Source organism: Sturnira hondurensis, unplaced genomic scaffold (genome assembly GCF_014824575.4).
Source record: "Sturnira hondurensis isolate 20B ecotype Veracruz unplaced genomic scaffold, ASM1482457v3 Scaffold0017746, whole genome shotgun sequence".
Taxonomy (NCBI): Eukaryota; Metazoa; Chordata; class Mammalia; order Chiroptera; family Phyllostomidae; genus Sturnira; species Sturnira hondurensis.
Genome location: NW_028090377.1, coordinates 788,933 through 813,188, shown reverse-complemented (window position 1 = coordinate 813,188; position 24,256 = coordinate 788,933). Strand labels below are relative to the sequence as shown.

Genomic DNA, 24,256 nt, shown 5'->3' with positions numbered 1-24,256 from the left:
CACGAGCCTGCTGGAGCCCATTCATCCTCTAAGAGCAGGAAGCCCCATGGTCCAGCCAAGGCTATTCTACTAGAGACTTGTTTGCCTCACCTGCTCCTGCCCCCTCTCCTCCCCTAAAGATCACCTGGGGTGAGAGAGTTTCTGACTGACTTCACTTCTGACCACAAGAGAAGACAGCAGGCAAGGACAGCAATGTGCTCAGAAAGCTTTAACATAACTATGTCGGCCTCGGCCTCTTTTGGCTGACCCTCACTGCTGATCTCTGTCTGGGTAAGAATGCCCCTGGGGCTCAGCCAGCACGTATCCACCGGCTCGCTGTAAAATCTTCCCTTCTCTGTCAGAATGCCCAAGTCACAGAGTTGATTTCATCTGCCCAGCCAGCTCTGCTGCAGTTCCTTATTGCTCCTTTACCAGGTCTATGAGCAGCATGGGGCACAGAGAAGGCTGAAGGGGGAAAGAAACCACCTACTCTTTCCAGGCCACTCCATCTCCAACCCCAAGACGAGCCATGAGCCCACGACCACGAAATGGGACGATTCGACATTTCTACCACTACATGAAAGGCACAGCTCTCTGGACACTGGCCCACCTATCACCTACGTTACCCACTCTGGCATCCCAGCTGCTTCTGTTCTGGGAAAGACAGAATGCAGGATGCAAGGCCAACACCAGAACCACGTGGTGAGTAGTTCTAGGAAACCGGGTCAATTCCCTCCACAACGAAGCAGACGCACCAACCCTCCTCACTTGGGGGCCATGTAGAGGAGGGGAGAGGAGGCAACGTCTCTGAACCGGACTGTCAAGGTGGACAAAGACGTTCTCTCCCACTAACCCCTTCTACTGGAGGAAAAGAGGAATAAGTGGAGTGACAATGTGTGTAAAAAATATACACACACACAGAGGGATACGTACATGAAGAGAGAACAATTTCTATGTAGCATCCAAACAACAGTTTCAGGTACAGTTAAATATGAAAAAGGCTTGGAAGTATATCCTTTAAAAGTTAGCAGTTCTCTCTCGAAATGGGATTACTGGCAACTGTGACTTCCTTCTTTGTGCTTTTCAGTATTTTCCAGACTTTCTATAATGAATGGCTGTGACTACAACGTAATTTTTTGAAACATTATGTGCTGTTTAAAGAAAACAGGTGGGATGCGGTGAAATGCATGCCAGACCCGCTAGGTGGAATGGAGACACAAGGGCTTACCTGAATCTTATATTCAAACCGTTCCCAGTCCCTGGGACTTTTGGAGCTCATGGTGGACTGGTATAAGAGCAACATGGTTATCTAGAAGCCAAACAGGAGGCAGTCACTGAGCGGGGCCTGTCTCTCTTCTTACTGCCCCACCCCCACCCCCCGGGCTCTTTTAGCTCTCCGGAGACTCTTCCAAAGCTCCTAGAACTCAGCAACCTCAGGCCAGGATTCCTGCACATCTAAATACCTGGACTCATGGAATCTTTTGGCCAGCACCCTGATGGAAGAGGGAATGATGTAGACTGAGATAAAAAAAATATGACAACAGCCAGGTCCCCATCGAGGCCCACAGGAATGGCCTAGTACACCTGTGCCACACGGCACGGTCTCCTAGAATCTCTGGGCTAATTAATTAGCCTCTGCCTCATCCAGGTGGCTGTCAAAACCTACCTCAAACCTCCACAAGCCCCCAGAATTAAAACCCCCACCACTTCCCCCTGGGTTAAAAGAAGGCCCTGCAGGTCCCTCCGGTGCCACCCTCACACCCCAGTCTGCTGTTCTATAGGTACCTTGGCCAGTTCCAGCTCTGACCCCTCTATCGCCTTCTGCACTGACACCAGGCGTTCCGGGGAAGAGGGATGTTTTCGGTTTTCTGTAATGACAACAGTGGAGAAAACAGGGTGAACTACTTGGGGGCCATCCCCGAGACCCTCAGAACATCTCGGTCAGAGCAAATCTCATCTCTGGTAGAGGACCCGTTCCTCCTGTGTCCTCTCTCCCCAACACACGCGTTTCTATATGAAGCGAGTTCCGTTCTGGGTCAGTCCAAGGGCTACAGGGATAGTTCACGAAGGAAGCAGGCTGGATTCGCAGCAGCTCTGGGGCACGGCACTGCACTCACCCGTCCACACACAAACTCCCCCTTGGCCCCAAGAGAAGCCCAAAGACTCCAGGTCACTCTGGACCTGCCTTCCAACTGAGGTTGCAGAAGAAACCCGCAGCTGCGTCACATGAGGAGGACTGGGGACATCTGGTTCTTGTGCTGCCAGAGGGTCTGGGCTCAGTTACTAACACCTTGCTTACCTAAATCCATTTCACCATTCCTTTCATTCTCCTGAGGTAGAGATGGCAGATAGCTCTGGTAACAGAGTGAAGACTCTGTGGCCAGTGCTGTACTCGGGAGGGAAACTGATGAGCACTGTGCCAAAGCTCTGCACCTGTTCTTATTTAACCTACCCGTAATCTAGAGCAATTATCATCTCCATTTTGCAGATGGGAAACTACATCCAGAAAGGTCACACAAGCAGTGAGAAGAAAGGCCAAGAGCTCAACTTAAATCTGCCTTGGCCCCAGTACCTACCACCTAAGCAACTAATTCAAAGTTATCTGAGGAAATGTTTTTCTTGCAAGAGAAAAAGCATAACATGGATGCCTCCCTCTCCACCACCTCGTCACAGTGAAGGGAAATGGGAACCCAAGGTGATGGGTCCCGGAAACTGACCCTCTGCCTGTACCTGGGCTCTGAGATGGGCTCTGGGACTGAAGGGACACACTTCTTAACCTCAGCTGGCATGAGCGCCACCAGACCTAGGGAAGCTGACCCCGTTGTAGTAAGCTCTGTGGTGCAGAGTAGACAGCCCTGAACCTTTGCTCCTCCAGACACCTCTTAACTGGTTCCTCCGGACTCCCAAATCCCAAGAGTTGAGGAAGCAGCTCCTTCCCAACTACATAAGAAAGGTACTTACTCTGCAGAAAACTGCACACGAAGTCCAGTCTCTCTGGCACCGGCTGCTGCAGGAGTTGCTGCCCCTCTTCAGTGCCATGGCTAGAAACAGAGCAAGTACTAGCACCAGAGCACTTAGCAACCCTCCCCTCCTTGCTACTGCATCACACACTGCCTTCCCCTTTCTTCAGCCTTGGCCTGCACTGCATCCGGGAGAACCGGACCAGACGCTAGAGACAGGGGAGAAGATACCAAGACACCATTTTCTCAGAAGAAACTGTGTGGCAGGTGGGGAGTGCGGAGTTGAAGCAATAGGTCCTTCCGGAAAAGACAGCACTCTGCCATCTCATTTGTGAATACAGCCACGTACCACTCAATGACAAGGGTACCTTCGGAGAAATGCATCCCGAGAAACGTGTTAATAGACAATTTCATCATTGTGAGAACATCACAGGGTGCACTTACACAGACCTAGATGCTACACCCCACTACACAGCTAGGCTGTGTAATACAGCCCACTGCTCCCAGGCTGTAAGCCGTAGAGCGTGTTACGGTACAGAACACCACGAGATTAGATCGAGCACAGGAAGAAATGATGCAGCCAAGAGGAATGGCAAACACAGAGTACATAAGGATGCTGACATCCTTGTCAGGGATGTCCTGACAGGCATGCTCTTCTACAGAAAATTATTTTTATAAGTAGAACAAGTATACTCATAATTAAACCAGGAACACAGTCATTTACTATCACGTATTATGCACTGCACATAACTGTGTGCTATACCTTCACACAACTGGCAGCGCAGGTGTGTTTGCACCACCATCACCACAAACAGGTGAGCAATGTATTGCACGTGACGCTAAGATGGCTATGATGTCACTAGACTAGTGACTTCCAACCACTTCCCTCTCATGACACATAAACAAATTAGTAAAATTCTGCAGCATGATTCATTCACACCTGACGGCTAGTGTTATGTTGGCTATGGTCATTTTATTTTTTGACAATCTACGGGAAAAGAGGTCGGCACCCCTGACTAAATAGTCAGGTATTGCACATTTTAAAAATTCTTGCAGCACACCAGATGAAAACCACTGCACAAGACAATAGGCAGGAATTTTCCAGCTCCATTGTAATTTTGTGGCACCACTGTTGTAAACGCGGTCTGTCTCTGACTAAAACATCTTTCGTGCAGTGCACAACTGTGTAAAAACACGCTGTGGAAGAGGGTCAAAAACGGACGGAGGCAACACAGATCAAGGGGAGACTAAGTTCAATAGTCTAAAATAGAGCCCTGGCTGGTGTAGCTCAGTGGATTGAGCACGGGCCTGCGAATCAGAGGATCATGGTTCGATTCCCAGTCAGGGCACATGCCTGGGTTGTAGTCCAGTTCCCTGCAGGCCAACTCCCAGCAGGGGACACACAAAAGGCAACCATACATTGATGCTTCTCTCCCTCTCTCCTTCCCTTCTAAAAATAAATAAATAAAAAATTAAAAAAAAATTGTCTAAAATAGCTCAAGTGTGAAAGTCAGGATGCCTGGGAAACATGTCTAGAGTGAGAGAGAGGATGATGGAAAGAAAAAAACAAAACCAAGAACTGAAAGAACAAGGCTTTGAAGTGACAGAGCAAAGTTCAACACACTCCGCTGAAGGCTGGGGGAGCTAAAACCTTCCAGAGGCCCTGCCAAAGGACAATCACCTTTGATAGGTGGCTGTCACCATGCTTGTTTAACTGGAAAGGCAGGCCAAGCACAAAGAGAGCAGTGTGAGCTGGGAGGCAGCAGGGGGAGCTCTCACACAGCCCAGGTCCCTGGCTCCTGGGGCTCTGTCTAACTGCGGTTTCATTTTCAGAGGGGAAGGATCTTCATTTCTCTATCTAGGCAACAGCTGGAGATATTGACTAAGGGGCCTCTTGATGCTCAGAATATGAATCTCCAGGTTTCAACCAACTTTCCGGAGGGCAAGACAGTCCTTAGAACGTTCCGGAGCCCAACATCCTGAAAAGCACAAGAAGTATCCAAGCAAGACTGAAGGTTTCTTCCAAGTGAACCCCCCGCCACCCCCCCCAAAAAGCATTCTGGGTGGCTGGCCTGTGATTAGGAACCCCTACAAAGTCTTTAGGAGTGGCTATTCTCACAGACTCCTGAAAGAGCCCTACTTCCCTACCCATCTACAATCTGCAATGTTGTGACTGGCCCAGCACAGAGCAACAATTTCCCCAGTGCACTCCATTAGATAAAAATAAAGAGGGTTCTTGGCTTAAATGTTTGAGAAATACTAAGTTAAGCCAAACTAAACATTTTCTGCATAATAGGATATAACATATATTTTTCCTAACCATATTTAATCAAAAAAACTTCTTTTACCCCACTGAGCCCCTGGGATAAGTAAAGTTGTATGAAACATGCTTCAGGAAATGCTGGTCCTTAAGAAATCCAACCCAAGACTAAGTGACTAAATTCAAGTCCCATCTCTAGCAGGAAGCCATCTAGAGCCACTGCTAGTCACCCTCCCACCCCCCTTCTCAGGAACTCCTACAGCACTCACAGACAACAGCATCGTTCATAACTGACCCCTCTAACCGTGCAAGCTGAAAGCTAGGCACACAGCAGGTGCTCGGTCTGTGGATGGACTGACAGAAGAGGGATGCTTTATAGTGGGAGGAGCAGAAGGTCAGTAAAACAAACATCAGGGCTTTAGGTTTTCTGGCAAAATGCCTCCACTAAATTTTGCTATTCAAGCTTCAAGATATCAGAGATGGGACAGCCTTTTTGTTTCTATTCACACAAAGAACAAAAAGAGGAACTTGTCAAAGACAAGTTCTACTTCTACTTCTTCCCTTGAGGACTAGGCATCTGATTTAGGCTAGCAACAGTAGCAGCATCAAAAAGCAACAGCCAGAACACACTCACCAAGAACGCCTTCCCAAAGGAAGTTTGGTCTGCAGTGTCCTGGGCCTGAGATGGAGATTAAGGTTAACAGGCATTTCCACAGTCCCTCCCTCTGAATCGATCAATCCCGCTCTCTGCCCTCTCTCCTCTCTCCCAGTCTAAAGCCAATTTACAAGACAACTTGATGGGCATCTTGAATTTCAGACCTCCCTAGGAAAATTCCCCACCAACTTATAAACCTAAACAAAGGTATTTATCCTTACCCCTATACACATCTACTGCTCTTGTCATCAGGCCAAGGAAATCTACCTTCTCAAAAGCAAACCTCCTTGATCTATTCTTAAGTCAAAAAAAAACAAAAACAAAACCAACAACAAAAAAGGCATTCTGTGCTCTAATGTATGTCACAACATGAGGCATACAAGGTCTGTCCAGAAGGTATCCTGTCATGTAATATGAAAAGCAGAGACATTTATTGAAGAAGATACAAGAAACATTGCATGCAGGACAATGACACCTCAGTCCCCTTCAAAGTAGGCACCTTGGGACTTCACAAAGTTCCCCCAATTGCCATGAGCAGCCCGGTCATACTTTCCTGAATCTCACTGGTCTAAAATCCCTTCCTTTTCAAAGGTGATTTTATAGTATAGTTTAGTTTACTTTAGTGAAAAGCCAGAAGTCTCAGGGCACCAAATCTGGGCTGTAGAGTGGGCTGAGTCACCTGGATGATCTGATGTTTTGACAAAAACCTCTGCCCGAGATGTGATACATGAGTGGCACGCTGTCATGATGACGCTGCCAATCACCACTTACCCACAGTGGCAGCCTTCTGAATTATCCGAATAGTTTCCGCAGAGGAATGTTCAGGCTTAACACAAGATCTGATGCACATTCATTGCTCTACTTTCTTAGTTATTTTGACTGCGATGGCCACACAGTACACATGCTCAACTCTACAGCACCTACCGCCCCCACTGACTAGCACAGTGAGGTCATCATTGTTCACGCATGTACTTCCAACCCACTCTCCTTGGCTGCCGCATTACATTAGTGCCACACAAACCGTTCTTGTTATATTAACAATGGCTGGACTTCTTCAGGATAGACTTCGTATTATACCCGGCCACCTGTCTTTTAGTGAAGTTAAAATTAATCAGTGGGTCAGGTACTACTAGCCTAATGGTTTTACCAGCCATTGATATTGGTTGCCTAGATCTATCATTTCATCAGGATTTGCAAAATAATTATTTTCACTATGGGTTTACAAAGTTGCTGACTTATAGGCAGGTGGTCAGCATAACTCTACCTATAAAGTAGTCCTACAAAAACACCAGAAAAAAGCCAAACAAAGAAACAAACAAAACTTACCCTAATGAAATAGATCTAATTACTAGTTTACAAGCAACAACAGGAAGAAAATAAGTAAGCAGCACCATAAGGATATAATTAAGAAAATCTACATTTTAGGAAATTCTACAGGATGAAAATGGGGGGAGGTCACGTGGTGGCTGGGGTATGGAGCAGGAAACAAGACTGGTGGGAGAAGATGCCCCCTGGTGAAAGGTCTCAAACACCAAAGCTGAAGATTTTGTAGTGCAACCCCCTGACAACGACCAGTCGGTCACTGAGGCTCATCAGCTGTGGAGGCTCACAGTGGAAGGACTGGAGGAAGGTCCCCAAGATCACATATATAGCAATGCCCTAAAATAAGGGCAGATTAGAGAAGAAAGCCATCACAAGGGGCTGGTGTCCAGAATGAATCAGAGGAAGGGATGAGAAGTCTTCTAAAGGACAGTCTGAGAGGATGGTGACTGATTAGAAATCAGTGCCAAGGAGAGGGAAGAATTCAAGATGATGTTGGAAGGTCCTACTCAGATAACTGGAAGAGAAAAGTGCCTGTACCAAAATAATAATGGCTTCTTTCAGAGGCCATAGGGCAGGTGTTGGGTAGAGCCACAGAAACTTTTAAGAAATCCGAAAGACATCCCACTACCAATACACATTTCAAAAGATACATTCAAAAGAGTTAAATAAACAAGCAAAAAAACAAAATACACTAGCGAATTCATTTATCCTGGGTCACTTGGCCCCACTAGTCTTTGCTGATGGAGAATATCAACTACATTTTCATTCACTATTTGCTCACCCAGCAAACATTAATTAAAATCAATGTGCTCTCCTAATCTAGGTACTAAGGACACAAGATAAATCAGACCCAGTTCCTGCCTTTGAAAGCCTCAGTTCTATCTTCTTTCCCCATCGATGAACTGTTCTCTATGAATGGGCGGCAAAACCACGTCAGAGATGCTGAATCCCTGACACCAGCTCCTGCTGCCACACAAACACACTGGACACTTGTCTATCCTTGGCCTGGGGGCTCGGCCTACTGTGCTCTCCTCTCCATCACTGTACCTCTGACTCCGTCTATTATGGCTGGCCTCTACTTTTGCTCGTAGCACAAAGAAGTGAGAGAAGGTCAGTTTTGTCCTCCGTAATCCCTAAAAGTTGATACAGGAAAATAGGATAAATGATGTGACCTTAATAACTAGGTTACAGCTTGACCCTTCTTTGCCTGGTGCCAGAGAGGGAAGATCCTAGGAGGAGGCTCCACTTCATTTCTGTGTTAACTCTGATGTTCAAGGGAAACATGTGCTAAAAACACAGATTTAGAAAGACCTGAACTATAGTAGAGGGCTGGCTACTGGACAACAGCTTATCAAATGCTAATCAATCTCACAAAGCAAGTTAATGAGGCAGGAGAAAATCAACAGAAATGCTATCAGGGCCTAGAAAAGGTCTATCTGGGCTGTGCTAAAAAGTCAGAGATGAGATTTTTAAGTGCTCCTTATTTCCCTAAAGTGTAAGAGCTTCCCTTCTTCTCGGCCCTACAGATTGCAAAGAGGGCTTTATGAGACAAGGATGAGTCACAAAGAGAGTTGTAAAAGACTCCTGTTAAAAGGACAGGGACCCCCAGAGCAGGCTCCTGGAATACTGTGAGAGCACAGGGATTTGCAGGCTCTTCTGTGCAAGAGTGAGGAAGCCTTAGGGTGGGATAAGAGTGAAACCTCCCCCACGGAGAAACATGGTGTCTTGCCTCTGGGCCCCACATTGGCTTATGCCATCCAAGTCCTGCCTGTGATGTCTGGTCACAGTGGTCACCAAAACAAGGAAGCAAAGGCAGTCCCCACTCCAGCATGCAGCTTCACTTAGAAGCTGGAGAGGGATGTAAAGCATACTCACATGCTGTCAATGATCTTGATGAAGATGCTGCAGTCCTGGAGCTGCAGCAAGGCCTCCACAGGGTCAGCCACATGCAGACCATTCACCTGTGAGACAAAAGGAGGAGCCCACTGAACCTGTCGTAAAGGTCAGAAGCACGGTGGTTCATTCCTTTCCCCAGATGATGGCAATTCTCTGCTCACTGTGAGTGCCTACAGTTGTCAACTGAGGGAATAAAGGAACGGATGATTCTAGGGTTTTTAATTTCAGAAAAGAATACTGCTGCACTGACTCAACCAGTGACAGCCACCTGCAGCTGCCATCAAAAGAATAACTCTTTGGGCTTCAACTAAATAAGGGCTTAAATTCTCCTAGGATATTCTAACACTAGGGGTATAACTTTAAATACAATTAGGCATAAAATGGCGCTGGGAGAACATACAAACTGGTACCACCATTGCCTCTAGAGAGAATTTGATAGCTGGGAGCCAGAGGTGGAAAAAAGAAAGGCTTTTTATATTATAGCCCTTCTTATTTCTTGAATGCTTACATTATAACCCTTTGTAGTTCAAATTTTTATTTTAATTAAAAAAAATTTTTTTAGATTTTATTTATAAAGAGAGGGGAAGGAGGGAGATATACAGGAAGAGAAACATCAGTGTGTGAGAGAAGCTTGTACAGTCCCAGTGGGGATCCGGCCTACAACCCAGGCACGTGCCCTGACCAGGAATTGAACCAGAGACCTTTCGGTTCATAGGCTGGTACTCAATCCACTGAGCCACACACCAGCCAGGGCCAAATTTTTACAGTACAGCCCTTTGTGTCTCTTGAATTTTGAAGTATCTATTTGAAACTTATATTAAATATTACATAAACTGTATACACTCCCACACAGATATAAAATCTTGCTATTAAGGCATTTTTAAAATTCCTTCCAGGCATAAAACTTTGGCTAAGAGAGGAGGGAGAAATGATGGGGGAACAAGATAAAGAAAAAAGAAGGAAGGAAAACAACTTGGAACTACAAAACAAACAAAAAACCTAACTCATTAATTCTAATTCAATCTCCTGGTTCTCTTTCTTTGCCTTTAGGCAGGCATCCATCTAATTCAGTGTTTACTACTAGAAAATTTGCTAGCAGCCACATCCAAATAAATCAGGCACACAGGTTATTCAACAAGCATATATGGTGAACTTTTATAGGAAGTCCTCATTAATTTGATAGGCACCAAATTTACCAGAGTGAAGTTTACCTTTGTATAATCATAGAAAGGAAGGGTATGCTAAGTCAATTAATCACATATACAAGACTGAGGGAGGAAGGAGACTTAGCCTGCTTAACAAGTTATTTTTAAAGAACTTCAGCCCTGCCTGGGGTGGCTCAGTGGATTGAGCACCAGACTGTGAACCAAAGGGTTACTGGTTTGATTCCCAGTCAGAGAACATGCCTGGGTTGCAGCCCAGGTCTCCATTAGGGGTGTGTGAGAGACAACCAGCCATTGATGTTTCCCTCCCCTTCTCCTTCCCTTCCCTTCTCTCTAAAAAGAAATAAAATCTTAAAAAACAAAACAAAACACTTCCGCATAGTGGTTATATGCAAACGAGCAGATTCTATTATTTGTAAGTATGCCTTTCAAAAGGCATGGGGCCGGGAGCCCCCTGACAAGGATTTTGGGTCTTTCTCCTCCACTAACTTGCTAGGAACTTTTGTCCTTTGTAATCAACTTTTTCTCTGTGCCTATTTCTTGTCACTTGCAAAGTGGATGTAATCCCAACCTCATCTACCTTAAAGAACCCGTGTGGGTTCAGATGGGATTATGGATGCAAAAACACATTATAAAATAAGCACAAAATGCAAAGCACTATTGTGGTGAATAAAATTAAAATAATGAAGTAGACCCAAGGCTTCTACATCTTAGCAGTTACATTAGCTGCATGCAGTGAAGAAGAGGACTTCAGAAAAAAACCTCATGATTCCACTATAGAAATAACAGTATTTATTTAGTCTAAATACTTTTATAATAATAAAATCAACTTCTAGATGAATCTAAATTAAGTTAAAAGTCTTTTTTAAAGTGTGAAATATAAACATCACCTCTCATTGAAGTCTTAAAGATAATGTAATAATACCATCTTCGAACAAAACCTTAATCCAGATAGTCAGGAAAGGCCAGTGTGAAATTCCTAGGGAGATTCTGAATCCTCCAGGCCAAGATCCCTTTGTACCTCCCAACAATGAAGAGACTGTCAACAGCTAAGCATCCAAAAACCATCTCCCTGTGATACCTGCAATGTAGGGAAAATATTCTACGGCTAGGAAAGCTTGTTCACTAACAAGACTGAAATCACATCAGTTAGCTGATTTAAAATCACTTAAGGAATCTGGACTCATCTCTTAAAATTAAGTAATGTTCCAGCAATAGTTTCTTTCTTAGATATAAAAATATATTTCCACCCTGGCTGATGTGGCACAGGCTCAGTACCAGCCTGTGAACCAAAAGGTCATTGGTTCAATTCCCAGTCAGGGCACATGCCTGGGTTGCTGGACAGGTCCCCAGTTAGGGGCGTGTGAGAAGCAGCCAATCTATGTGATCTCTCACACATCAATGTTTCCCTCTCTTTCTTCCTCCCTTCCCCTGTCTCTAATAACAAATAAATAAAATCTTTGAAAAATGTATTTTCTTCCTGTGCACTATTTTGTTCTTCAATGAGAAATCACCGGAAGGCTGAGGAAGTGGAAGAACTCTTTCATTTCTAGTCAGGGTAGAGAAACGCGCAAGGGAGGGCCCAGCCCGCAGCATGACTGAAGAAACGGCCATTAGGCTTTTGGGGTTGCTTACAGTTGTCAAATCCTTAAGTTCCCTGTTCCCTAAAACAAGTTATTCATTATGATTGCTGGTACAGATTAATTTCAAGCTACATGTTAAGTAAAATATAAATTTATTTTAAAATTAAAAATAAGTACTGAAATTTGGAAAACCCAAAACTCCACACATTCAAGTATTTTAATACATGCATTTAGTATTCTGATGTATTTCTTTCTAGTTTTCTTCCCCAGGTCATTTTTTTTAGACCACAGCTATAATTATCACATGTGTATGTGTGTGTTCTAAACCACTCTTCTCACTAAGTATTTTTTCATGTGCTACAGTGCCATAAAATCCACTTTAGCTGCCTAACTTCTGTTTAAATGAAAAAATTCTATGTAACTAATTATATTTTAGTATTTTAATGCATGTTCATTGTGACTTTTGAGAGAAGTATACAAGTATCTGTGGTTAAATAAAACTAGTCTTGTGCCCTGGCTGGTACAGTTCAGTGGATTGAGCATGTGCTGAGAACCAAAGGACCGCCGGTTCAATTCCCACTCAGGGTACATGCTTGGGTTGAAGGCTAGTCCCCAGTCGGGGGGCGCTCGAGAGGCAACCACACTGACATTTCTCTTCTCTCTTTTTCCTTCCTTTCCCCTCTCTCTAAAAATAAATAAATAAAATCTTAAAAAAAAAAACAACCCAAAACTAGTCTTGTCTGTTCTTCTCTGTAACAGTGGTAGTCACTATAAAAACAAACCTAGGACCTAAATAAAGAGATAAACTGATTAACTTAAAACAACATGACTGAAGGTTCCCGAATATTCATATAAGCCACTGAACTAGAGATACAGCCCATGGTCCCACACAACCCAATCAGCTTTTCTGGGTGGGTGAGGGGAGGAGAAGGAAGAGACATTGTTTCTAATATAGACACAAAACACTGAAATGTGATGTAAATATAAAATATATCAAATATAAACATTAAAGACCTTTTAAATTATACAACTAAAATTTGAATCTATTTCAGAAACTGAAAACTGAGAATGCATGTTTTGTACATTAAACACACATCTCCTGACTAGATATTTGATATCTGATTAGTGATTTGACATTGTCTTATTAAATCCAACCTACTTGGAAATTAAAATTCATTTCCTTTAAAATATTCTATAATTTCTTTTAAAGTTGGCTCTTTAAGCCCTGGCTGGTGTAGCTCAGTGGACTGAGCGCAGGCCTGTGAACTAAAGGATCACGGTTCAATTCCCAGTCAGGGCACATGCCTAGGTTGCAGGCCAGTTCCCGGCAGGGGACACACCAGAGGCAACCATACACGGACATTTCTCTCCCTCTCTCCTTCCCTTCCCCTCTAAAGATAAATAAATAAAATCTTTAAAAAATAATAATAAAAAAAATAAAGTTGGCTCTTTAATTGGAGGAGCCAGTTGTCGGGGTGACTACTAAAATGCCCTATATAAAACAGCATGCCCGGGGGCTACTTTAAGTTTCAAGATTTATTTATTCAGGTACTGTGCTAAATAAATGGTTTTGTGTGCATACTAAATATTTTTACACACATTATCTTAATATCCTCATAGTAACCCCAAGTGTTGTTATTGTTATTCCCATTTTTAACATGAAATGTTGTGAGCCTAAGTAACTTGCCCTAGGTCCCAGGGGCCAAAACAATGATGCTAAGCCAAACTGTCTGAATCCAAGGCCGGTGCTTGTCAGGTACACACTCCATGGCCTCTTCAGTTCCTCTCTAGTGCTTGGTATTATTTTTTTCATCTGCTATTATCTTGGACAGAAAATATATGAAAGTATCTACTAGAAGGATTTTGGTGAAATAACCAAGAAGGCAACAGGAGAATAATAGAAGCAGACAAAACATGGTTAAGAGAGCAAGAAGAACCTTGCCCTACAAATGAAAGGGCTTTTAAGACCAAAGTCCCTGCATGTCAGTAAAGTTCAGTGCTAACCCTTTTAGTCAGAAAAATACACAGGGAGCAAAGGAGGACGAGTTTCCAAGCCATCCCACTGCAAGACTTCCCGTGAATACACATCTTAGGGAGGCCTCTTCTAACCTACACAAGTACAGGATGAATCACTGTTGGTATCAACATCAACAGAAATAATAAAAATCAAAAATTAAGGCCTGGCTGGTGTAGCTCAGTGGATTGAGCTCGGACCTGCGAACCAGACAATCGCGGTTCGATTCCCACTCAGGGCACATGCCTGGGTTGCAGGCCAGTTCCCTGCAGGCCAACTCCCAGCAGGGGACGCATGAAAGGCAACCATACATTGATGTTTCTCTCCCTCTCTCCTTCCCTTCCCCTCTAAAGATAAATAAATAAAATATTTTTAAAAAAATTAAGGCAAAAGGCCAGAAAAAACTATTTCCATAGCTGTAGCTCCTAGAAAACTCTCTCACCCCTCCCAAGCTTCCTGGAGAAATTTAGGAAAGGAGAGGAAGGCCACTCACCCAAGAGAGAAGTGCAGCTGCCCGGGTGGCATGGAGCGTCATCTTGGTGATACCAGGCCGTCACTCCAACACACCTGCAACCCAAGAGAAGAACAGTTAATGATATCAGACATCCATGATGAAGGAGGAGGGGGAAACAGTTCCATGTACTGGTGATTCTGAATAAATCCCTCTTCACTTGGCACTGAACCCACACCACCGAGACACCACGGGAACATTTAGACAGCGGAGAGTATACGTCAAAATTAACATGAAACTCACTGCTTCAGAGCTGACAATAAAGAATCCTGCCTTTAATTCAATGTCCACAAATTCCACACAATCTTTCTGTCTCATAGAAAACACAGCATTCAAAGCTCACCTTCAACCCTGCTCTGTGAGACACACAGTACCCTTAAAACAGAACAGCCATGGTTTTCCAGACAGACCTAGATGTCAAAGGTTGATTCCTGGCTCTTTCTGCTACCCAAACTCTACCTAACGATAACAACTGAGTCCTTGGAAACCTCTCCAAATTCTGAATTTTTATATTTCGCACAGAAATGTCAGACATGGTTCAAAAGGGGGATCTGGTGAAGCCAAAGCCAAATCTGGCAAAGAGCCTGTAGGAATTTAATAAAAGATTAGATACTCATTCTGGTATTCTTACCCCCAATTTTCCTTCCTATTGGCCATTGGCCATTTACTTGCCAATCTACCCAAGAGACCGCAGACCTAAAGACTAAATATTCCCAAACTCCTCCTAGCACCTCCGCAATTCCCACAAATCTCCATGGGAGTAACCCCCATCCCCACCCCGCTTCCTGCCATAGGTGCTCAGTTTGCCACTGTTCTACCAGGAAAAGCAAGTGTGGTAAGAGCCATGTCACCTATAACTCTCCCCACATATTAGCATCTCCAAGGTATGGGTTCTGTGAAACCAACATTTGCTAACATGTGCTGTGTGCAGTGTTGGGGATAAGAAAACACCATTCTTGTCCATAAGGTGCTTACTGTCTAGTAAGGAAAGGGCATATATAAATATCTTAGCCCTTTCTGTACAAGTGCACCCTATTTATCAACCAGTCAAACAAGTTATTTTCTTACTTCTTATATGTGTTCAACCTGTTCTGGCAGCTAGATGAGAGTATGCAACAAAACCACCTGAAACGAGAGGCAACGACAAGGTCTTGCTGCCTTTGAGGGGCTTACAGTAGGATGAGGAGTGAAATAAAACATACATGAAGCATTAATTAATGTGAGAAAATATTTAAATGCTAAATATAGCTGAATGCTAGTTATAATTGCTTCCTGACCCTGTAAAACCCAACATGATTCCATTTGTCATACCAATGTCACTCTTGGAAATGAGCCAATTCACCTGGGCTCTGGCCATAGCAGTGAAGTGGTTAAAGGAGCTCTCAGGGGCACAGAGCAGCTAAGGGCCCTATGCGGTCCCCGGTCCTGGATGATTTTCACCCAGGATGGGCACAAACTGCCTCGCTCCCTGGGGCCAGGCAAAGATGAAGGCAGATGGCCTCAATTACTGCACTGCAAAAAGGCTTCTCTGATGGTGGGCCAGTCTAACATTGGAGGGACCATGCTTGGCCCTTGTGGTAAAGGTGATAATAGCCAAATGCTTGAACGGGGCTTCTTTTTAAAAAAAAAGTCTGTACTATAGGAACAAGGGAAGTGGGTCTGGATCACCTCTGCCTCATCCCCACCAGTGCCTCTAGGCTTGCTTTCTTCTTGCTGAGGCCCAAAACTTCAGTCAGAAATTTTATTTGCAACCAGAGGTAGATCTTGCCCCTCTGAGAGATTCCACAGCTGTGCTGCTAAAAATGACCTGAGGTTTAACCAACCTCTTGCCTTCATCTCAGAGGCAAAACATACAGCCCTTATGACGCCCCAGGGGAGTCCATCTAAAACTAGTTTCAGCGCTCAGGAAAACTGGTGTCCAGGCCAAATGCCTTCTTTTTGCATTTCCAAGCAGAGAAATGGGGGGAATCCAATGCTCAACAACAGGAGGAACTCCAGAAGGACCTTGTCCGCTTGAAGCCCGCAAAGGGGTGCTTTGTCAGAGGCAGGACACCGGAGTGAGAACTTCAGGACAGTCCGGCCACTCAGTCCTCTCGGGATAAATCAGGGTAAAAAAAATGACTGAGCTGGTGGTACAGCCAGTCCTCAGCACTGGGACTATGGCTTTAAGCAGACCTTGGCTTGGAATAGGAGGGCTCCCAGCCAGAGCACCATCCTCTCCACCCTCCCCCTGAAATCTGAGGCAGGCCCCACCCAGAAGACTGGGTGATGGTGATGGAAAAACAGATCCCCACAATTGTAGCCTGGAACCATTTCACAGAAGGATCTCCTGAGACCCACCCCAAAGTGATCAGGCAACTCTTCATCATCAGTCCAAAAACACAAAGAAAAAAACTCCAAATGCAGATTCTCTGAGGGCACCTTCAGAGTTCTCACCTACCTGGTTCTTTGCAAAGAAAAGCCCCGGAATCCAAAACAGAGGCATCAGAGAGCTACTCAGGTGCCTGCCTGCTCTTTCCTCTGGGCTCAAGAAGAAACCAAGACACAGAAACAGTTGCCTTATAAACTAAAGGCCTTGCATCTTCTCTACATTTTCAAAACTGATAAAAACTCCTTCACCATCAAGACCAAGTCCCACATTTACAGTAACCCCTCTATATATTTTCAGAAGATATGTCAGGACAAGTAGAAATACAAGAGACATAGGGCTACCTGGCACGCACTTTCTCTGGGTCTTAAAGAGTTAAAACCCAGCTACAGTTTCCTACCACGGCTGAAGCTAATGCAAACCACCTGCTCTGATGCAAGGACCAGGACCAGAGGGTCAGGTTGCTGAGCTCTGGGGTCTGTTCAGGAAAAGCTTCAGTTTTACGGGCTGCCCAAACGATAGGCCAAAGGCCAGAGGGTCTGAGTTGCAGCAGTTCTGCTCTCCTTACCCCGCCCCCCAGCCTGGGTGCCAGCTACTTTGGAGACTGCCTCTTAGCCACTAACTGCCTGCCTGAACACCAGCCCTGCCTCAAGATAACACCAAAGTGACCTTTAGTCCTAGAGGACTGCAAAACTGTACTGTCCCTCAGCCCAAACCTCCACTGAACCCTCATTCTCTTAGGTGCTAACTCCCACTCCCAGAATTTCAGGGCCCCAAGCCCACACAAACTCCCACTTCAAAGGGTCCTTCTCCAAGCCCCACCCCCACTCTGCCTCCAGGTTCCTAAGGCCCACAGGCTCACACCTCATAAGGGAAATGGCTAACCCATCTGTGCACCCATGCTCAACAGCAAGGCTTACCACCACTTACTCTGACAGCCTGCCTGCCTACCTGCCTGCCTGCAGCCCTAAGAACTCCAAGCTCTGTACACCTTTCCATAAAAGATCTTGCCCACCACCTGGAAGACCCTCACATCTATAGTAAACACTGAGCTTGGGACTTCTGACTCTGGGAGAGACAGGTCAGGAGGCCCAGGCAATCAGGCACTCACCCCACATATTGTAGTTTACCCCAGAGAGGCCCAGCAAAACCCAAACTACGTGGCCACAGGCTAACTTGTATAAAAAACAGAATAGGAAATATCTTGCTGGTGCATACCCTGGCTGGGAGGCGGTAACAGGCCTAAAAACCAGCAGCTGCAACACAAGCCAAGGTGAGGGAAAAACAATCCTTTCAACTCCTGGGGAGTCCTGAGTAGGCTGTCTCGCCCAAGTTCAAAGGGTTTCTCCGCACTCCTGAGGATGGGGCAAACCAACCTACTCTGGGCTCGGGCCTCCCCCTCTTCAAAGATCAGACCCTTTGAGTAGCCTAGAATTTGGCCCAGGGCTCCAAAGCCCTGGCAAGGAACTAGGGAGGGATTGCAAGGGATACCAAGATTTCCTTGGCTTCTTCAAAAGTGGTTAACTAATATCTGCCCCTGCCCCTTCCCCCATGCTCTGTAGGGTCCAGATCAGAGGGAAGTGGGCAAAGGGGTTGCATCCAAACCAGGCCTGGCGCCTACAGCCATATACTGCACAAACGCATGCCTGCACACACCCGCACCCCCTCCAGCAGTTCATCGGCATCTGCCCCCACAGCTACATTCACACACAACCTGGTCTCTAGCAGCTGAAAAATAAACCTTTTTCACTCCCCACCACTGCATATACAACTGGCCTCACTAGGAATGGAGAAGCTCCCCTGAGCTGTCTCTACAGCTCGGCATGCGGGCACACACACTTTCCCCCACTCTGAACAAAAACGCGCTGACATCTACGACAGGGGAAAGAAAGCAACCCTTTGCTCTGAAAGGCGCCAACTCCCGGATGTTGGCAAGCTCGGCTCCCAGCGCCTGTTTCTGAGTGTTTACTTGCTCTCCCTCTTCTTTCCCTCCCCTTTAAGGATGGCGCAGGAAAGAGAGGTGAGGGGGGAGCCTCCACCGCACCCCCTCATCCATGACTGAACAAAAAACCCCAAGAAAGAGTGAGGAGAAAAAGTCTCAGTACAGGAGGGCCTTACCAGATTCCTAAAGCCAAACGTATTTACAGGTTTTAATCCGCCATTAGCATTTAAATCTTGAAATGAGAGGAGGAAGGGGGGGGCTAGTGGAAAGTAACCCCACACACAAAAGAAAAGTTGTTGGTTTTCTTCTCAGTCAGCCTGGCAGGAGCGATCTTCCTGGCTGACAGCCAGAAGTGCGTCACAGCCAGGAGTCTGCTTTCTTTAAAGGCGCAGCAAGCTTCCGTGATCTGGGAGCCCCATCTGGGAGCCTCAGAGAAGCAGGGAACTCTCAGCAAGGGGGGAGGGGTAGCAGTGGAGGCAAGGCGGGAGGGGTACACTGGAGAGGAGGAGCAGTGAAGGCCTGGCCCACAAACAAGAGAATAAGATGCATGGGGAGGCACCAGCCAGCAGAACTGAACTGCAACAGGGGCAAGAGCCAAGGCAAACTGTGGCATAAACACACAAAACACTCACAGTGGCCTGCCTGACAAACCTGATATCACCCGGACACTCCCCCTTCGCTCTCTTAAGACTGCAGTGACAGCCTGTCCATCTTTCTGGCCAGCGACGGAAGGGCAGGCCACAAGCTGCCCTGCAGATTAGATCAGCCCCTGCCTGGCGGCAAGCTGGGCAGGGAGGAAGACCCGGGATCAGAGGCTTTGGAGAGCCAGCCAGATGCAGGCCCTTTTAAATGGGGGCAGCTTCCTGCTGGCTCCTGGGCGGGCCATGTCTTTAAGCACACACAGGCCACTCTCGCACAAAGCGCCTGCCTCCTTCTGTGGGTGCTGCCTGCCCTGGGACAATGGCCGCCCCCAAGCCCGTTCCTGGAGGGACTTTCTCCAGCCCATACCTTCTGTGCGGCAAGGCCAGGATGCTGCACTCCTCCCCCTCGGCCACCCAAACAAGAAGCCCAGGCAGATTGTGCGCCTGGAGCGCAGGCCTGCGCTGTCCTGTCTGGGTGGCTGCGTGCTATTGTCGACTGTGGAATGGCCGCCAAAATCCCAGCTGTGCTGCCAGAACCTAACCCCCTGTTCCCCTGAGCATTTGTGGGGAGGGGCTGAGGGGCCAACGCACGGGACCTAGTAAGGCAGGCACTGGATGGAGAGCCTTAACAGACACAGGCACGGGGGCCCATTGGCAGAACCTACAGGCTCTGCCTCTCCTACATGGCCAAAAAGGAAAAGATGTCCGACTCTAAAAAACCACAATGTTCTCACTCACTGAACAATGACTGACCCTCACCAAGATGATAAGAGAAACCCACCAGTTAGCAGAACACCCTTCTTTATCTTCCCTTCACTTGCACCACAAACATGTATTAAGCACCTACTATGTGCCAGGCGTTGCTATCAGACACTGTAGGGAGAATACAAAGATGAATTAAGCCCAGCATCTACACTGAGATAGATTATAACTCCACAGGAGATAAGAAGTATGATTCAAAAATTGTATTTGAGGCCCTGGCTAGTGTAGTTCAGTGGATTGAGTGTGGGCTACAAACCGAAGGGTTACCAGTTTGATTCCCAGTCAGGACACATGCCTGGGTTGCAGACCAGTTTCCCAGCACAGGAGCGTGTGCAAGGCAACCCACACATTGATGTTTCTCTCCCTCTTTCTCCTTCTCCTCCCCTGTCTCTAAAAATGAGTAAATAAAATCTTTTTAAAAATTGTATTTGAAGACAGTATATTCTCACTCCCACACACAAAAAAACTAATTGAAAGTAGGAAAGGACTAAGAAAACAAAGTGGTATTTTAATCTGGATCTTAAAACACACAGGCAGGATCTCCCCAGATGGAAACGGAGAGAAGAGTACAGTGGAAAAGAAGGAAAAGCAGAGAGGAGGTGTGGAAGAAGTAAGGAAACAAACCTGAACATGAGTTGGAGAATCTTGAACTTTAAGCCAAGAAATCAAATAAAGATGTGGACATTTATTTTGTTGTTTTTAACAGAGATGTGGTACGATGAAAGTTGTACTTCAAATTCTGGTATATATAAATAAATGAGACTAGCACCAGCGAGGCAGGTCAGAAAGCTGCCACAAGAGACAAGCCAGGTAATGAGGACAGGAAGGCGAGGGAGGCAGGAGGGAATGGAAAGCAGGGGAATGAGAGACACCCTGAAGAGGACAGAGAGGGAACGGTGGGAAGTGGAGGGTGAAAGTGTGGAGGAGGAAAGGAGTGAACGACGGCCAGGACAAAAAGACCACATATAGGATTAAATTAAATTAAGTGGGGAGATGATACAGATTATGTTAGGACAGAGAAAACAGGTATAATAAATAGCAGCTTATGCTTACTGAGTGCATACTGTGTGTTAGGTACTGTTCTACTGGCCTAGTATGTGAACTCATTAATCTGAAGGACACCCCTAGTGAAGTAGGTACTACTGTCATTCGACTTTATAGATGAGGATACTGAGCCACAGAGATGAAACAAGTGCCCAAGAGCACACAGCTAGTGAATGGCAGAACTCTATACCATTTGCTATATGACACTGGCACGTAACCTCTGAGCCTCAGTATCTGTTTGTAAAACAAGTTTTTATAAGGTTGTGAGAACGATAAATTCAACAGCATCTATAAGGTGACCAACACAGGCTAGTACATTAGGCACAAGGAGGTGCTTAGCAAAGGTTAACTTCCTATTTTAGCATTTTGGTACCTTGTCACCAAGGTGTCCAAGCAGAAGTTGGCTCACCATTTGTGGAGGAAGCCAGTGGGGGTGCTCCTCCCTGGAGCAGGAGGTTGGACCCATGTGGAGCAGGAGATTAAATCCTCAGGATGCTTACTTTCCTTCCACTAGTCTGCCTCCTGGATTTTACTTAAGGTCCAGCTCAAATTTCAACTTCTCAAATATTTCTTAACATATAACAGTGTCTATCTTGAGGAAGGGTTAGACTGTGTGGGACTTTCTACGCTATATATTTCTTTTATATTTGAACTTATATTCAATAACCACATGTTACACACTGATAATCAAAAAGATATGTGTACATTACGCATTTGACACTTATACTGCCTTAACTGTATATGCACGGAAGTCTCATCTTCACATCTAGAGTGTAAATTCTGCAAGGGCATAACCAGTTCCATCTCTCTCTCTAAGATCCATGGCCCCCCGCCCCTCCCCCCTTAGTACTAGCATACCGGGCCTCCTTGAATCTGTTCTACTGCACTACATCTGGATGGCAGGTTTCCAAATTCAACCTTCTGCCCACAGAGAAGGACTGGTGAGTGGTAGGGGTACTGGTGAATGGGGGGCGGGGCATGGAACAAGGCCCAAAGGCCCACTGCTGCAGAGACCACAAATGGCCTCATTTCTTCTCCCAGACCCTGTAGCTCACTCCCACAGCATCACCTGCAGTCGCTGTACGTGGAAAGGGAAGTTCTTATTCAGAAAGCATGATAAAAGCAAAGCGAAGGCAAAAGAAAAACCAAAGTATTTACAGAAAAGCAAAGTGGTAAACATAACTTAATGACTGGTATAATCAACATTCCAGAAACTGTATGACATGAAAACAGGAGTCAGGACTGCTAAAATCTTCCTGGCTTCCTCTGGCATTGAGTCAGCCCTAAAGCCCCCCAGTGCATGAAAGAATTGATACTGTCATCTCAAGAGAATACAAGAGGTGCCCCCTGCAATCCCTTTTGGCTCTAAACTGAAGGCAACAGATTCTCGCTGTGGAGCCTCAGAGGTGCTGAACTCTCCTCTGGAACCTCTCCACCAAAACTGCCAAGCTTCTGGGCCTTCTCTTCAGGACAGCTCAAAAAACCTGGCCAGTTTCTCCAGCCTCTCCCTCCCCCACCACAGTGCAGCCAACCACACCCCTCCCGCGGCAGGCAGCAGCAGAACCTCCCCACCCCTCCTCCCGGCCTCCCCTCCCAGCCTAGCTAGGCAGCAGGCAGGCCACATGGCTCCCGCCTGATCCCATGGCCTCTGCTCATTGTCCCCGAAAGACTGGGATAAGAATGGTAAAACCATTTTTTAAAAGAAAATAGGTGGGGGGAAAGCGACGGAGAGGGAGACCAGAGAAAGAGGGAAAGAGGGGAGAGGAAGGAAGGAAGGAAGGAAGGAAGGAAGGAAGGAAGGAAAGGAGGGAGGGAGGGAGGGAGGGAGGGAGGGAGGGAAGGAAAATACAAATGACTACAAATTCGTTCAGATAGTGGTTGGAAGGGGTTGGTTATACAAGTGGAGAGCAGAGTGTTTCAATGGATCTGGGAGTATTACATCTCTTGAAGCGGGTGTGTGGGTGTTTATTATTCTTGTTTAAAATATAAGTGTTACAGTTTTTAATGTACATTACTATTTCTAAAGTTTAAATGAAAGACAGAAAGCCCTGGCCAGGTTGTCCCATACACTAAAAAGGCTGTGGGTTCGATTCCCATCGGGGGACATACAGACAGCAACCAACTGATGTTTCTCTCTCATATCCATGTTTCTCTCTCTCTCTCTCCCACCTTCCTCTCTCTCTAAAACCAATAAACATATCCTCCAATTAGGAGAGAGGAAGGAAGGACGGAAGGAAGGAGAGGAAAGGGAAGGAAAAGAAAGGAGGGAGGGAGAAAGAAACAATGGCTTCTTTAAAAAAAATGTTGTGAAAGACTGAGAGCCCAATTCCCTTGAGATGGCCCAGGAATGGGGCAGTTCTAACACGATAATCTGCTTGGCATTCAAGGCCCTCCATGACTCGATCTCAGTTTTACCTTCTGGAGTCATTTAGGCCCTTACCAAACCTACCTGCCAAACTGGTCTTCTCACCATCCTCTCAGGCCCTTCTGAACCTGCTACCTCAGCCTACCGGGCAGGAAGGGAAGCTTTTGCTGTAGGAAGCTGCACTAGGGCCCAATGAGATCTCTCTCTCAGTTCCTACAGGGCCTCTCACAGAAAGATGGTAGGCAAAACCCCTCTTTTGGAACCAATGCCTTATGTAATGCCTTGATGTCTTTCCTCTGCTATTTGACATCCTAGCATAACAAATACCTAAAGACTATCAATCAACCTGGCTGGTGTGGCTCAGTGGGTTGACAGCTGGCCTGCAAACCAAAAGGTTGCCAGTTTGATTCCCAGTGAGGACACATGCCTGGGTTGTGGGCCAGGTCCCCAGGTGGGGACATGCAAGTGCATATCAATGTTTCTCTCCCTTTCTTTCTCCTTCTCTTCCCCTCTCACTAAAAAAAATAATAAAAATCTCTTAAAAAGTAAATAAATCCCTAAAGACTATCATTACTATGGTTGTTACTGTTGTAATTAATAGCTAACATTTAAGTGAGCATTTAGTACATACCAGTTACTAAACACTTGCTCTATTTTATTTAACCCTCACAATAACCCAAATATTCAGATTATCCCTATTTTACAGAAAAGGAAACTGAGAATTGGAAAGCCTAAACTTGCTTGCTAACCTTAGACTTGCGTAAGGTCACACAGCTAGTAAGAGCTGAAG

At 45.8% G+C, this 24,256-nt stretch overlaps 1 protein-coding gene across 6 annotated transcripts in view; it reads right to left on the bottom strand.

The window, feature by feature from the left end:
• Nucleotides 1–24,256, bottom strand: part of NUMA1 (nuclear mitotic apparatus protein 1) — an 81,056-nt gene that overhangs the window by 17,408 nt on the left and 39,392 nt on the right. For 2 of the 6 annotated variants that reach the window (XM_037068672.1, XM_037068674.1), the window contains exons 2-6: nt 14,327–14,400; nt 9,053–9,138; nt 2,941–3,020; nt 1,765–1,847; nt 1,208–1,288 (exon numbers count right to left, since the gene is read on the bottom strand). In XM_037068672.1, coding sequence (XP_036924567.1) covers nt 1,208–1,288; nt 1,765–1,847; nt 2,941–3,020; nt 9,053–9,138; nt 14,327–14,368 — 372 coding nt within the window. In that variant the 5' untranslated portion in view covers nt 14,369–14,400. Of the gene's footprint in view, nt 1–1,207; nt 1,289–1,764; nt 1,848–2,940; nt 3,021–9,052; nt 9,139–14,326; nt 14,401–18,830; nt 19,077–19,305; nt 19,443–24,256 lie in introns of those variants that run through there. The other 4 variants (XM_037068673.1, XM_037068676.1, XM_037068671.1 and 1 more) reach the window with 4 other exon arrangements.